The sequence below is a fragment of the Lathyrus oleraceus genome, chromosome 5, assembly GCF_024323335.1.
Source record: "Lathyrus oleraceus cultivar Zhongwan6 chromosome 5, CAAS_Psat_ZW6_1.0, whole genome shotgun sequence".
Lineage (NCBI taxonomy): Eukaryota > Viridiplantae > Streptophyta > Magnoliopsida > Fabales > Fabaceae > Lathyrus > Lathyrus oleraceus.
This window is the reverse complement of record NC_066583.1, coordinates 32,230,171-32,246,346: the sequence shown is the minus strand read 5'-3', so window position 1 is coordinate 32,246,346 and position 16,176 is coordinate 32,230,171. Positions and strand designations below refer to the sequence as shown.

The window sequence follows — 16,176 nt, the reverse complement described above, 5'->3', positions numbered from 1 at the left end:
GGTAAAAATCAAATTCCCTAGGGTGACAAATGCTGGTGTCTACCACGGTTCCTTTGACAATTTAGAACAACAAAATCAGCAAAAAGTGATAAATTCAAATGATAATATATACCAGTTGCGTTGAGAAATATATTGAAAAAACCTGGCATAATATTTCCACTTCTATCGGTCTCTTTGGGGTTGACAGGAAAGAGACGGGTGTGATGTCTCTTTTGGACCACTACAAAAATAACTTTAGGTAGATACCCATCCTCTATTGAGACACAAGCCTGATGAAAAAAAATTAAAAATTAAACGCAGAGAATTTAGCGGTGTATTTTATGAACGACAAAGTAACAAGAAATCAACTTTGAGAAGTCCTAAATTCTGCCAACAATACAGGGCTGCAAAGTTGATGCAACAAAAAACATATAACAATATATGGTAAGTACCTGTATCTCCGACCATATTTTTTCTTTGCCAACCTTCAAGTCCGGACTTCTCCAATTATCACATGTAATCGGAATATGTTGTCGAACAAGGAAACCAATGTAACTTGCCAACATTGAACCCTTATCTTTTGAAGATATAATTGATATATGTTTAGATGGACATGTTCCATCATCATATACGCGAATGAGGTTTGACGACAATAGAGCATCTCCATCTAAACAAATATCAATTGATACTTTCGAGCATCCCTTGCCCCTTGCACGAATGATTGACTTCATAATAGCCATTTTACCTGTAAAAAAGAAAACAATTAAAATCAGATGACAAATGTAAAAACAATTAAAATCATAAAAGTCATTTTACCTGTAATAAAGAAAACAATTAAAATCATTTGACCTGTACCTTTTTCACTAAGTTCTCTTTCTTTTCTTGGTTGGAATATGTTCTACATGTCTCTTAACAACACGGACGGTTGGATTGATCCAAATACCCTCATTATGATCATTTCTAATATATGAATCATTTGATATAATATTCTCATCTTGATCATTTCTGGTAAACGATTCAATCTCAACATCAATATCACCTTGATCTCCAGTGTTTTCATCAATTACTTTGTTGGAAAAAAGAACTATAGACCATTTCGTACTTTTCGGATCATTGACATAGAACACTTGTCTAGCTTGAGAGGCTAGAATAAAAGACTCATCTTTGTATCCCACCCTATTAAGATCCACTTGCAAAAATCCTGACTTATCCATTCGAACGCCGTTATTATTTTCAACCCACTTGCAACCAAATATAGGAATCTGAAACTTCTCATAATCAAACACCCAAATGCGCTCGATAACACCAAAATACGACAGATTTGCAAATTTGGGGTTTAAGTCCTTCACACTTGATATGTGCATTGCTTCAGCTACCACGGTGACACCACTATTCTGCATAGTACTTTTATCATCTTGTTCTTTGGTATAAAATGTGTATCCATTAATCGCGTATGCGCTATAAGAAAAAACATGGAAACTTGGACCATATGCTAGGCATCTCAACCTTTCTGTTATTGAAGCGGGATCTGAATAATACTTTGAATAAATATGATCCTTAAACCAAGGTATAAAACATCGATTGTGCTCTCGTACTATCCAATTTTCATTTCTATTGGGATTTAAACCTCGGAGAACATCCTTGTGAATTTCAACATACGGCTCAACCTCATTCTCATTGTGCAGAACATACAAATGCACTTGATCCCGTTCGACCCTTGATACTGCCACGATTTTATTTCCAATTAGATTTTTTCCTTCTTTCTTTTCGACAAGTTGAGACTTGGGGAGTCCGATTGACTGAACATTAGACAAATATTCAGTACAAAACTCAATCGCTTCTTCAACAATGTATCTTTCAACCATACAACCTTCTGGTCGACTTCGGTTCTTCACGTACCCTTTTAATATTTTCATATAACGTTCAACAGGGTACATCCATCTCATATAAGCTGGTCCACACAATTGTGTCTCTTTCACAAGATGAACAACTAGATGTACCATTATGTCAAAAAATGATGGAGGAAAAAACATTTCAAGCTCACACAAAGTAATAACGATTTCTTTTTGCAACATTGGTAAGATCGTAGGATTGATCACCTTACTGCAAATTGACTTGAAGAAAGAACACAACTTAGTTATAGAGCTTCTTACTTTTTCTGGAGAAATAGAACGTATACCTATTGGGAGAAAATGTTCCATTATAACATGGCAATCATGGGTCTTTAAACTCTTTAACTTGAGGTCTTTCATAGACACAAGTCTTCTAATATCTGAAGAGTACCCTTCTGGAACTTTAACTTCACTTAGAAACTTACACAATGTTTTTTTCTCCTTTCTAGATAGAGTATAAGCAGCAGGCGGTAGATATGTTCGTTTTCCTTTCTTCAAGGGTCCTAATTCAGTTCTTATTCCCATCGCTATCAAGTCCTTTCTTGCCTTAAGGCCATCCTTAGACTTTCCTTGTATATTGAGTAACGTGCCAATAACACTTTCAAATACATTTTTTTCAATATGCATAACATCAAGAAAATGTCTCACATACAAGGACTTCCAATACGGCAATTCAAAAAAAACTGACCTCTTCTTCCACCCACTTTTGACAAGTGTGTGGGCAAAAGGCTTGCCAAACTGAGTATCCAAATCTTTCACCTTTTCAAAAATTTGATCACCCGTCAATATAGGTGGAGCTCTGCCTTGTTTTGTCTCTCCATTGAACGCCTTTCTCCATCCACGGTAGTGATGATTTGAATTTAAGAATCTCCGATGACCGAGAAAGACATTATTTTGACCAAACTCCAAGCGCTTCCAATCTGTTTTATCTTCACAAATAGGACACGCACATTGACCTTTTATGCTATACCCTGATAGATTTCCGTATGCTGGAAAATCATTAATTGTGCCAAACAATATCGCCCTCAAGTTGAAACTTTCTTTCCTATATCCATCATAAACCTCCACACCGGTCTCCCACAAAATCTTTAAATCTTCGATTAAGGGCTTCAAGTACACGTCTATGTCATTCCCTGGTTGTTTAGGTCCAGAAATCAACATAGACAACATCATGTACTTACGCTTCATACATAGCCATGGAGGTAGGTTATAAATCATAATAATCACAGGCCATGTACTGTGTGAGATACTCTGGATACCGTGTGGGTTCATTCCATCAGTAGATAATGCCAAGCGAAGGTTTCTTGATTCTTCTCCAAATTCAGGATAATCATTATCAATTTTCAACCACTGTGGTGAATCTGCCGGATGTCGATACTTTCCATCTATAATTCTTTCATCTGCATGCCAGGTCAAGTGTCTTGAATCGGTTTCACTACGAAACATGCGTCTAAATCTCGGAATAACAGGAAAATACCACAAGACCTTTGCTGGAGACAACTTGTTCTTATATCGCGAGACACCGCATTTAGGACACTCATTTAACGATGCATACTCATTTCGAAACAAAACGCAATCGTTTGGACATGCATGTATCTTATCATAGCTCATGCCAATAGAGCACAACATCTTTTTGGTCTCATATGTTCGATTGGGAAGAACATTATCCTCAGGAAGCATATCTTTCAAAAGGGCTAATAACTCTGTGAAACTTTTATCCGACCACCCATTGCCCGCCTTTAAGTTGTACAACTTTAATACCGCAGACAATCTTGTGAATTTAGTGCAACCATCATACAAAGGTTTCTCTGCATCACTTACCAACCTCTCAAACATTTCGGGACAATCCTTAAGATCTCCTTCAAGTGCTTCTGCAATCTCTTCAACTCGATCACAATCGTATGTATCTGCGCCACTATAGTTTGAGGCATAGGTCGTACTATCCCCCGGTTCAACATTCTCGTTACTTTTCTCACCATGCAAATTCGAACATGTATAACTTCGATCAATTCCATACCTCATTAGATGCGATGTCAACTGAACTGCGTCAACCCGTTTCCCATAACAACAACCCAAGCAAGGACATATCATTCTACTGGGGTCTTCGGCGTGCGCAACGGCAAACTTAACGAATTCTGATACCCCATTCTCGTACTCTCTCGACAATCGATTGGAAGACATCCATGTATTATCCATTACTAATTAGAATAAATAAAAAACAATTTCAGAAGAGTTCAAACACATTCGGACCTAGGTTTCTAATGATACTGGTGTTGACACAAAATCAGATGTTCATAGGTCGTATAACCCATTGCATCCGCAATCATGGTCACTAAAAACCAACCGTCAATTTCCTAGTGCATCCGCTATCATGGTCGAAACAAACGTAGAAGGAGGAAACGCGCAGTAATAAGGTAAAACAGAAATTGGGCAAAGCTAAAACAAAGCAATAACATAAAACAGAAATTGGGAAAAGCGTGTACCTTTGATTGGTAGAAGGAGGCAACGCGCATGTAGATCTAACAGAGGTGGAAGGAAAACGCCTCAGAACCCTAACGTGAAAAAGAACGCTAATAACAGATAGTGAAATAACAAAACGCGCAGTATGTTATAATTTTAATGTTTATTAAAGGGGACATTAGAGGGCGCTTGTGGAAAAAAAGCGCCCTCTAAAGGGGGCCTAAGAGGGCGCTTATGAAAGCGCTCTCTAAGGCTTTCCAGAAGCGCTTTATAAGCTGGAAATGCACGTGGACTTATAACAGCGCTTTATTAAAAGCGCCCTCTAAGGGTAACCTTAGAGGGCGCTTTCTATAAAGCGCCATGTATTGTTGTCCCTCTATCTCCTCCTTATTTTTTCGTTTCACCTTAGAGGGCGCTTGTGGAAACAAAGCGCCCTCTAAAGGGGGCCTAAGAGGGCGCTTATGAAAGCGCTCTCTAAGGCTTTCCAGAAACGCTCTATAAGCTGGAAATGCACATGGACTTATAACAGCGCTTTATTAAAAGCGCCCTCTAAGGGTAACCTTAGAGGGTGCTTTCTAAAAAGCGCCATGTATTGTTGTCCCTCTATCTCCTCCTTATTTTTTCGCTTCACCTTAGAGGGCGCTTTGTTACAAAAGCGCCCTCTAAAGTGCACTGTCTATTGCTCCTTATTTTTCGCTTCACTTTAGAGGGCGCTTTTGTAATAAAGCGCCCTCTAAGGTGCGCTGTCTATTCCAGTTTTTGGCGTAGTGACTCTTCTTTGGTATCAACCATTAAAGATTGTTATATTGATAGTTAGGTGGAGAGATCGTCTAAGGATCAATATAGTGATTATCACAATATCATTTAGACATAAATGACCTTGAGAGGATACTTGAACATCACCAATAATCTTAAAGCTATATAGTTATCATAAGGAATCATAAGCACTTGGAATAGTGAACTCCAATCTTGCCAAGCTTTTACATTTGATTAAAACCATTTTATTGTTTTAGTGACATTTTACTCAAAAAGATAACTTTCCAAACAAAACAACTTTGTTACTTTCTAAACTTATAACAATTTGGATTATAGAACGGCGGTAATAACAACCAATCTCTGTGGATACGATATAAAAATATTTGTCAAAGATATACTTTTCAACACTAGCCAGCGGGTCTGGATGCACCTTTTCAATCGGTTTCTTGATACCTTGTCGTATGAGACAACTCCACCAACATAGCCAAGCTCCTTATAAATGGACATCAATTGGGTCTTAAAGTATAGATCCTTATGATATAGGTACATCACCTTGTGGATATAAGACCTCACCCCCATCAAGTAATGACTTTTGATCCAATACTTATAGAAGTTGTATATGCATATCGGTGGATGACCAGGTTCCAAGTGGTTGATCTTTGCTTGCGCTTCTTTGTTAAGAGGAGTAACTAGGTAAAAACAATTCTTGAAATGCTTCACTCTATCAGAGTAAGTCTTAAAATGTCTGATGTTTTGCCTCAATGAGAGCAAACCAAAATCGTTCGCATAGTTGGGGTTGTTTTGAGTTTAAAAAAAATGAAAGAACAACTTCATAGTCGGCTTACCCCCATTATACTTGCACTAATGCTGGAAATATTTAACAAATACCAGTTCACTAGAAGTAACTGTGAAGGTGCAATAAGCAAATGATTCAATACGCTAACTACAAATTCATTGAAAGGAAGGCGATAAATTATGAGGGAGAATATGCATTCATGAAAATAAATAGCACACCTATCGTTTTTGCTGCAAATCATGTTATCTTCATCTAGGGGAACACACTTCTTAGTCAGTTGTAGGACCCACGTCAGTCAAAATTTGGGCAAAGACATCTTCACGAACAAAAGAGGAAATAGTCCCTTAGTTGGTTTGGATCCACCTAGTTTCCTGAAATATCCTTACTGACCTTCTTGGTCGAAGTTGGCATGATCACCATGATTAAAATATGTTGTAAAAGATAATGAATGAAAATACAATGTAGAAAGTAAGCAAGCTCGAACGCTCACTATCTTAGAAACCCTATAAAAGGTGAACATGACCAAAAGGATAACGTTAAACTTTGGAATCAAAGGAAGGAACAGTCGAACATGCAAGGCTAGTGCCAACGAACAAAGTCGCATGAACTTAATCCAACACTCAAACAAGAACTTTTTTAGAGAAGAATAGTAAATGAAGCCGAAATACACTTTTTTTACAGGTCATTAACAACATGAAAGGTAAAATCTTCAAAAGCCCTTTATATCATACTCGAGCATTAAGGATCATACGATCACCCCACATCACAAACAGTCTACATCTCCTAAAAACGATTCAAACAACACTTGAGTACTCTAAATAAAGGGAAACATCATTACTGACTAGTGTAGGGAGACATGTCAGTCATTCCACACATTACGTTAGGTCTTACAAGGGAGGCATTTAATGCGCTTATTCCTATTAACGACAACATCCTATATAGAACTTCCAGGCTAACAAACCTCGTTGTCGGGCAAGAATATGTGTCACGAACTCTTACCCTACAAAGCATAAACAATGGTTTGGTGGACAATTGTTCTAAATTGTTCGCAAGGCCCATAAGGCAAAGGCCCAATAGTGACAACAACGAGGCACTGAAAGTAGAACAAGTAAGCCTTTTTTTCCAATGGGCAGTCAAATCCTTCACACGAATGGCATGACAATCGCACATATTGATCTAACGACTTATCACATTCCACGATGTTCCACACACGTTGTGTTGCCAACCATTTCTCCTATTTAAAGAGGAAACCGCACCACTTGACATGTATTCAAATCTTCTTTCATTCAAACATCACTTTTCACTCTCATACTGATTAGAGCGTTGAAGTGTTAACCATCAAGTTCAACCCCCTTTACACCGCATTTAAAATTCTGAACCACCGTAACAAACTTTGAATTCATACTTTCAAATCAACTCTAATTACAACACGAAACACATATATTGATAATACTATAGTTGTATAATGTGTATAAAAGGAATGAAGTAATATTGTTATATATATTCATGGCATAACAGACAATGACACTACAATTATTAATGACTTTTTAATTTGGATCGTCATTAACTATGACAAAAATGTTCTTAGAAAATACACATGTATGCATCTAATAAAGTTATTTATTCCCAAATCTAAACCTTTATTAGGATATACTTCATGAAACTCTAGTTAACAAAATCATATGTTTTTCCAAAGCCTACTTTAAAAATAAGACAATCATTCATCAACTTCTTAGATCCAATATCAAATAAATTTGTCTTGCAACAAATTAGTAAGCCCAACATGCAACGTGAGCTGTTTATATCAAACTAACTAAAAACAAAAAATCTAGAGAAATAGGTGCGAATATTTTCGATTAAGTGAATCTACAAGCTTCATATGGACGGTCTCTGTGGGATGAAAACTGTCCCAAAAAACATAGTCATTAGCATTTTCACACGTAGTAGACAATTGATTGCATAACACTGATGCCTCTACTTCACCTGTGCCACAACATCCTTTGTCTCCAACTTTATAACCTGCCATTATAAAACAATATACATAAATTTTCCACATTAATGTCTTCATATTAATTAAATACTAGTACTAAAACAAATTGTAATAAAAAGGAAAATTCAAACTATACCATAATTTTGATAGTTTACAATGATGTCAAGAAGAGGTGTATAAACATCAAGGTAAACGATCCTTGAATTAATCAAGTTGTGGTTAAGAGAACTCAACTCCTTTGATAATTTAGTGTTAAATAACTTGCATAAATCATTGATTTTTTCAGCACATTTTCTCTCAATTCCTCCAGCAAGTGTTCTTTGAAAAGGCACACATCCAATTGGTGGAGCACTGAAAACTCCTATCTTTCTTGCACCAAGTTTATATATTTCCTTTTAATTATATCCAAGAGAAAATATAAACATTAGCACATGCATAAAAATTACAATATCAATTTAAATATTTGAGTTTTTTTTAATTTTAATTACCTCATCGAAACATAATATTTTGAGTAAAAACATACCGTTAAGAAATTTGTAGCGGCGTTGAGCATGAGATCAGCGTAAGCGGGAACGTCGTATTGTACTTCTCGAACATGAGTAAAAAAATACGTATTGGAAATGTCGTTGCTTCCTTGAACAACAAAATACATACTATTTTCTATGATGAAGTTTGCTCTATCCTCTCCAACAAGTCCTTTTAGCTTTCCTATGTATTCTTTGAACAATTCTAGTTGATCGGACAACGATATAACTGCCTGGTTATATGATATATAACAATGACATAATTAGAAAGGATTAGAAAGAAAAAAAATGAAAAATTATTTAAATAAGTTTAGGAAATAAAAAATAATAATAAGGTTTACCGCTATTTGAGACGTGAGAGGATCATATCCGGCACCACCGGATGCAAAGCAAACACCGGTGATGAGATCGCTAGGTTGGATATTTGGATCCAAATATGCAGGAAGAAGTTCTTTAACACCTAATACTTCAACTGACAAATTAAATAGAAATTATGTTTAAATACGATTTAACTGTGACAAACATTTTATAAGATTATGTATATTAGTACGACTGACTGACGACTTATATACCTAGAAAGTCTGATGGAACTTTTCCATTGCAAAACCGACCGGTTGGGATGCCTCCTTTGAAATCTTTTCCATATGGAGGAAAATTGCACTTAGCAAGTGTTTTCATGTTATTATTGTTGTTACCTGTATCCATGATTGAATCTCCAAAAGCAAACACTGCTGGAAATGAAGCATTTGGTGGAAATTGTATGGCATGAGTTGTGTAAGAAACAATTCCTCCCAATAATATGAAACTTAGCAGCAAGGTACACATTGAAGAAGAATATGTCTAGCTATAATTCTTACAAGTGCTTCTTGTTCGCTTCCCTCATTTTTCATCTGAATTTAACTTAGATACCATTTTAGCTTTCACTCATTTATGAAAATTGAAATCACTTCATCTAACTTCTGACTGTACGAACTATTTTGTCTTTTATTTTTTCATATCAATTTTACAAATTTAATATTGGTAAGGGTCATTTTCTAAAATAAACAGGACGAGTCATTTGGTTTATACTAATTATTTTTTGAATTTATGTAATATAAAATCAAATTTTCAATAAAAATTTCTCTTTAGGTTATACCAACAATTTTTTTCTCCAAAAAGTTACACTCATTGTTATAAATAGATAGCTACATGAAAAGAGAGGACACTGTCAATTTAATTTATAAGATGCCCACTAGGTGTAGCTGTGCAACTATGCATACTCAAGTTGCACATAATTTCAAAAAACAATAATTTTTCCATATTAAAAATCATTTTCAGCTTTCAATTTGGTGCATAAATACTCACTATTTTTTTAAGACAAAATAATATATATATATATATATATATATATATAATATATATATATATATATATATATTATATAATATATATATATAATATATATATATATATATATATATATATATATATATATATATATATATATATATCGAGTTGAAACCAAAATTATGATTGATGATGGACTTATAATGCGGTGGTGTAGATCTCTGATACAATAGTGTGATGGTGAACCTGTGAGGTCAACAATCGAACACCAACATCAGTACAAAGTCCAATATGTGTGTGGTGAACTATGAGATCAAAACATATATCTTAAGTCTCACATGTATCAATTATTTATGATGAATATTTTTATTTGGATTTTTCATTGTTGAGTTGGATATTTGGATATTACCTATATTAGACCTTTGGCCGGTCCAGAATACTTGCCCCAAGGCTTGCCTAATGTTTTATCAATCAGGAAGTCTTTCAGAAATTACGATCGACATCTCTTTACCAAAGCCAACCATAAGAAGAAGTGGAAAGGTCATGCGATAGGCACTACGCCAAAAACTGGAATAGACAGCGCACCTTAGAGGGCGCTTTATTACAAAAACGCACTCTAAAGTGAAGCGAAAAAATAAGGAGCGAACAACTGGAATAGACAGCGCACTTTAGAGGGCGCTTTTGTAATAAAGCGCCCTCTAAGGTGAAGCGAAAAAATAAGGAGGAGATAGAGGGACAACAATACAGGGCGCTTTTTAGAAAGCGCCCTCTAAGGTTACCCTTAGAGGGCGCTTTTAAAAAAGCGCTCTATAAGTCCATGTGCATTTCCAGTTTATAAAGCGCTTTTGGAAAACCTTAGAGAGCGCTTTCATAAGCGCCCTCTTAGGCCCCCTTTAGAGGGCGTTTTTTTTCCACAAGCGCCCTCTAAGGTCCCCTTTAGTAAACATTAAAATTATAACATACTGCGCGTTTTGTTATTTCACTCTCTGTTATTTTCGTTCTTTTTCACGTTAGGGTTCTCACTGCTACGATTTTCGCTACTTCTAAGGCGTTCTCCTTCCACCTCTGTTAGATCTACGACGTTTCCTCCTTCTATTAATTCGTTGTTAGCTGTTCGATTTTGACACCATAGGTATTTTTCTAATCTTCATATTACTTGGTTTCTCTTCTGACGTTCGCTATTGTTCATTTTTGGTTTCTCTTCTGACTTCGAAGAACTTAATTGGAGTTCTAGATATATACGGATTCGAGAGTTTCAAGACAAACAGGTTCTTAATCTTAACCACCCTCTTGCCTAATTTTATATGAAGTTTATAGACGTATGCACATTTGGCCAATCTCTGTGATCGAATTTTTTGTGTTCTCTATTTACATTTTTCGTATCTATTTACTTTTGAACCACAGTTATTGTTCTAACAGTAACTAACTTTACATCGGCCCTGTTCAGCTTCGAGCAATTTTGTATCAATTTGACAAATGAGAAGTTACAGCAGCATTTCAACCAGGTTTGATTTTTCTACTATCTCCTGGTAAACAATTTCTATAGACTCAAATAACACTTCATTATTTCATTATGCAGCATGTCTTCAAAATGGAGCAAGAGGAATATACAAAGGAAGAAATTGATTGGAGTTATATAGAGTTCGTTGATAATCAAGATGTTCTCGATCTTATTGAGAAGGTGCAACTCACCCTGGCATTTTTGTCATTTTAGAAAAGTTCTATCAGTTTGTCATCTCATTCTTGTTTATAACTTCAGAAACCTGGCGGCGTTATTGCTCTTCTGGACGAGGCCTGGTATGTATTAAATGACAATAGTTCAAATATTTGTATTATAGTTAATGGTTTGTTTATGTCATTTTACATAATGTAAAGTGGCGTTAGCGCATGCAAATATATATACTTTGAGCAATAACTATGTTTTATAGTCATTCTTTTATATATTGTCCTGCTTATTCTTTGTAGTATGTTTCCAAGATCAACGCACGAAACATTTGCTGAAAAATATCAAACACTTAAGGACAATAAGCGATTCAGCAAACCGAAGTTGTCACGAACTGACTTCACCATCAATCACTATGCTGGTGATGTGAGTAAAATACATTTTGGTCTACGCAGTTATATCAACCATGAAATAGAAAGTTAAAAGCTTAGTATATATGTCGAACTTTGATTTCATGTCACGTATCAAACTGATCTTTTCCTTGATAAAAACAAAGACTACGTTGTTCCGGAACACGCTGCGCTGCTCTGTGCTTCCAAGTGCTCCTTTGTTTCAGGACTTTTCCCACCTTTACACGAGGAAAGTACTAAATCAACAAAGTTTTCTTCTATAGCCACTCAGTTTAAGGTTGGTTTTCTTTAAACATGCATATGCTTGAAAATTATAAGTCTTTTGTATATAACTATTGATCATTGTTATTCTTATTGCTTATGGAATGAAGCAACAACTGCAATCTTTGCTTGAAACATTGAGTGCGACTGAGTCACACTACATTCGTTGTGTAAAGCCAAATAATCTTCTTAAGTCGGGGATATTTGAGAACAACGATGTGTTACAGCAGCTTCGATGTGGGGTGAGTTCAACCCCCATATTAGCCTTGTTCTTTATTATGACATGAATATTTTTGTTTCAAGTTACTTCAAACTCTGTGAATGCCTTTTACAGGGTGTAATGGAGGCAATTAGGATAAGTTGCGCTGGATATCCAACTCGAAAGAACTTTGATGAATTTGTTCAGCGGTTTAGTATAATGGAACCTAAGGTTCTAAAATCATGGTATTTACTTCTCCTTTTTTCCGTGTTTTCTTTTTCTGATCATACAGATGAATGTGATTGTACTGAACATAATTAACCACCTAGATTGTTGTCACAAATTTTTTTCGATTTTAGATGTTCAAATAACACAACTATATCTGAAATAACTAATAATAAATATATATTTGCAGTCCTGATGAGATGACGGCTTGCAAGAGACTTCTAGATAAAGCAAACCTTAAAGATTATCAGGTAGTAGTTCTTATCTTAATCTCAGTTATAGCATTTTTATTTGCTCGCAGGTTACATTGAATCATAGATGATGATGCTAAAAAATTTCGAACACGCTATGTATGATAATATGGATTGGAATAAAATGTTGTTTGGGTTTCTTTGCAGATAGGAAAGACAAAAGTTTTCCTGAGAGCAGGTCAAATGGCAGAACTAGATGCATGTCGTGTCGAGGTCCTAGGAAGATCCGCAATCGTTATTCAGAAAAAAGCTCGCACATATATTTATGAGAAACAGTACAAGTTATTGCGATTTTATGCCATAGAACTACAAAGGGCTATTAAAGGTATCAATTATTTGAATCCTTTTTGATACTATGTATGAATAATCTTGTTATCCATTTTCTAAGTCATTTAGTTTTACGTATCCTATGAACTTAACATAGGACAACTTGCAAGACGTCGGTATGAATGCATGAGAAGGGAGGCCGCATCTTTGATAATCCAGAAACAAATCCGCATGTATCTTTCGAGAAGTGCTTATAAAACTACCTATTCCAAAGCTGTTTGTATTCAAACCGGCATGCGAGGAATGGCTGCTAGAAATGAACTTCGATTCAGGAAGCGGACCCTAAGAAGACTGCGGCTAGCAAAAAAATCATACATCTCAGAGATGCTTTTGCTACTTAGTTTTATTTCTTTTTAAGTTATGAATTGGTTGTATATTTAGAATCTTTAGAAGTTAAACGATTATATATCAGTGGATTGTTGTATATGTATGGATTGTTGTATATAAGGCTTGTTGAATGCAATGTGTGAAAAAGGGCTTCAAATTATACAGTTTTAGGTGTACTGCTTCAATATACAGGTTGTCTAAAATAAATAAATAAATATAGCGCTTTTTAAAAAAATAAAAATAAATAACCACCCACTTTAGAGGGCGCTTTCCAAAATAAGCGCCCTCTAAACCCTTTAAATTTCCACTTTAGAGGGCGCTTTCCAGTAAAAACGCCCTCTAAACCCTTAAAAGTTTCCACTTTAGAGGGCGCTTTCCAGTAAAAGTGTGTTAGATACCCAAAAGTGCTTATTTGAGCTATCAAATATGGGTATCTTTCACTCCATTTTCTTGCTAAATTGTCAAAACCACCTTTGTTTTAGATGAAATGCAATACATTGATAAACGATCTTGGTACCTTTGATTTGTGTGTTATTATGCAGGAAGAAGGCATGAAACAATTGAAAATGAAGACACAAGAAAGTTGGCAAAGGAACCAAAGAGAAGTTGCATTCATCAGCTTGCTCGCTAGGCGAGAGCTGTAGCGAAGGACTCGCTAGGCGAGCTTCCAGCGAGCGTTGCAGCGAACGCTTCCAGACTTGGTGAAAAGCGCAGCCAGCACTCACTCGCTAGGCGAGCCATCAGCGAGCTCCCAGCGAGGATTCTAGTAGCCAAACCTCTCAACCTCGCTGGAGCGAGGGTTGAGGCGTGCCCTTCGCTAGGCGAAGGTTTTGTTCGCTAGGCGAACATGACAGTCTGAGATAGGCTGTTTCTCTGGGCGCAGGTGTCTCATGTGCTTCATTTAGGCCCTCGCTAGGCGAGCCATTCTGCTCGCCTAGCGAGCATGACAGCCCAGTGCAGCTCTATAAGTAGCAAGTGCCACTTTTTGGAGCCATACCTTAGTTTTACCTAATTTTTCCACTTTTGTACTTTTTCTAGATATTTTACAGCATTGTTCTTGGAAGCTTTTATGCCCTAGATTTCATTTTCTCTTGATCTTTTAACCATCTTCTACAAAAAGAAGGTGGATTCCCATCCAATCTCGATTATCCGACTTGGATGTTGATCAACCTTCTTCCGAAACTTGCCGACCAAGCTACCATGAAAATGAGTAGCTAAGTCATCCATTTGTCAAGGTTAGATGTAGGTGATTACTAGCTTTGTGTGTAAATGTAAGGATCTTCATGTGTAAACTCTTTAATGGTGAATATATGATGAAAACTTTGTTTCTATTTAAAACTCTTTGTGTTGGTTTATGATCGAGAGATGTTTACCAACTCTTGACCTAGGTTTTCATCCAATCTTGTTTGTTAGCTAGAGATAGTAATGAATGATTTTGTTCACCATAAGGTTGAACCAAAAAGTTGTCATTTTGATAGATTGTGTTAGAGATAAACAATCGATCAAAAGGGCAAAACTCACAATGTGTGTTCGAGAGAAACATATTGGGAGGACTTTGTGAAATGACTTATCATCTAAAGGAGTTTATAAGATTGTTGACCGAACAAATACATGCAAAGTGATCATCGAACCCTAACTTTGGCAATATTTCTCATTTATTCAAACCAAAACTTTTACCGCAATTTATTACCTTTTTATGCAAGATAACGTGACAAACAACCAAAACCCTATTGTTACCTTAAGCTAGAATTAATACAACCATCGAACGGCGGTGATATCTTACAATCCCTGTGGATACGATAACAAAAACCTGACACTTAAAATTACAATCAACAAAATGGCGCCGTTGCCGGGGAGAGTTGTTAGATACCCAAAAGTGCTTATTTGAGCTATCAAATATGGGTATCTTTCACTCCATTTCCTTGCTAAATTGTCAAAAAGTGCCGAAGAAGCCACAAACATCATAAATCGAATGGCTTTAAATGATCTTCAGAGTCAAAGTCGAGGAAACTCTTTGAAGAAGTCGGGAGTGCTTGAGCTAGGGACGAACGATGCCATCCTTGCCCAAAACAAGCTCATCTCACAACAAGTGGAACTCTTAACGCAACAAATCAAAGAGTTAAGAGAACCATCAAAATCTAAACAAATAGCTTGTTGTGAACTTTGTAAAGGTGAACATGACACCGGATTTTGTCCACCTCCCGGTTTTGACGAAGTAAACTACATGGCCAATCAACGGGACTATCAACCGAGACAACAACAACAACAACAACAACAACAACAACAACAACCTTATCAACCGCACCCTCAAAATCAACAACAACAATTCCAAGGGAACCAAGGGTTCCAACCTATGAGTAACTATTACCATAACCAAGGTTATGGAGGTGGTTCTTCTAGCCGTCAAAACCCTCCCCAAAATCCGTATCAATCTCAACAACCGCCGGTCGTAAATTCTAAATTGGAAGAGACATTGACGCAATTCATGCAAATGTCAATGGCCAATCAAAAGAGCAATGACGCGGCTATAAAAAATCTCGAGACTCAAGTTGGGCAACTTGCCAAGCAACTCGCGGAACAACAAACCGGTCCTTCCTTTTCGGCAAACACGCAAATAAATCCTAAGGAGCATTGTAAGGCGATCATGACGAGAAGTGGGAGGGAGTTGGGTAGTGAGAATAAAAATAGAGTTGAGAGTGAACAAAGAGAGAAAAATGAGGAGGAAATATTGGAGGAAAATGTTGATGGTGAAGTGGGAGTGTGGAGTGATGAGGAAGAAGTTGAAAAGAA

The 16,176-nt window shown here is 36.3% G+C and overlaps 2 protein-coding genes across 2 annotated transcripts; one reads left to right on the top strand and one right to left on the bottom strand.

The window, feature by feature from the left end:
- Positions 1-7,566: 7,566 nt before the first annotated feature.
- LOC127086221 (GDSL esterase/lipase EXL3) lies at positions 7,567-9,323 on the bottom strand. Its single transcript, XM_051026940.1, has 5 exons — positions 8,970-9,323; positions 8,739-8,869; positions 8,397-8,630; positions 8,010-8,265; positions 7,567-7,902 (listed from the first exon to the last, which is right to left on the bottom strand). The coding sequence occupies exons 1-5, from the start codon at positions 9,220-9,222 to the stop codon at positions 7,712-7,714; spliced, it is 1,065 nt and encodes a 354-aa protein (XP_050882897.1). The 5' UTR covers positions 9,223-9,323; the 3' UTR covers positions 7,567-7,711.
- A 603-nt stretch (positions 9,324-9,926) lies between these two features.
- LOC127078563 (myosin-8) lies at positions 9,927-13,083 on the top strand. The gene is made up of 11 exons (XM_051019009.1): positions 9,927-9,936; positions 10,850-10,991; positions 11,171-11,228; positions 11,303-11,404; positions 11,483-11,520; positions 11,689-11,817; positions 11,908-12,073; positions 12,168-12,299; positions 12,392-12,501; positions 12,672-12,732; positions 12,880-13,083. Exons 1-11 carry the CDS (start codon positions 9,927-9,929, stop codon positions 13,081-13,083), a joined length of 1,152 nt encoding a protein of 383 aa, XP_050874966.1.
- The last annotated feature ends 3,093 nt before the right edge of the window (positions 13,084-16,176 follow it).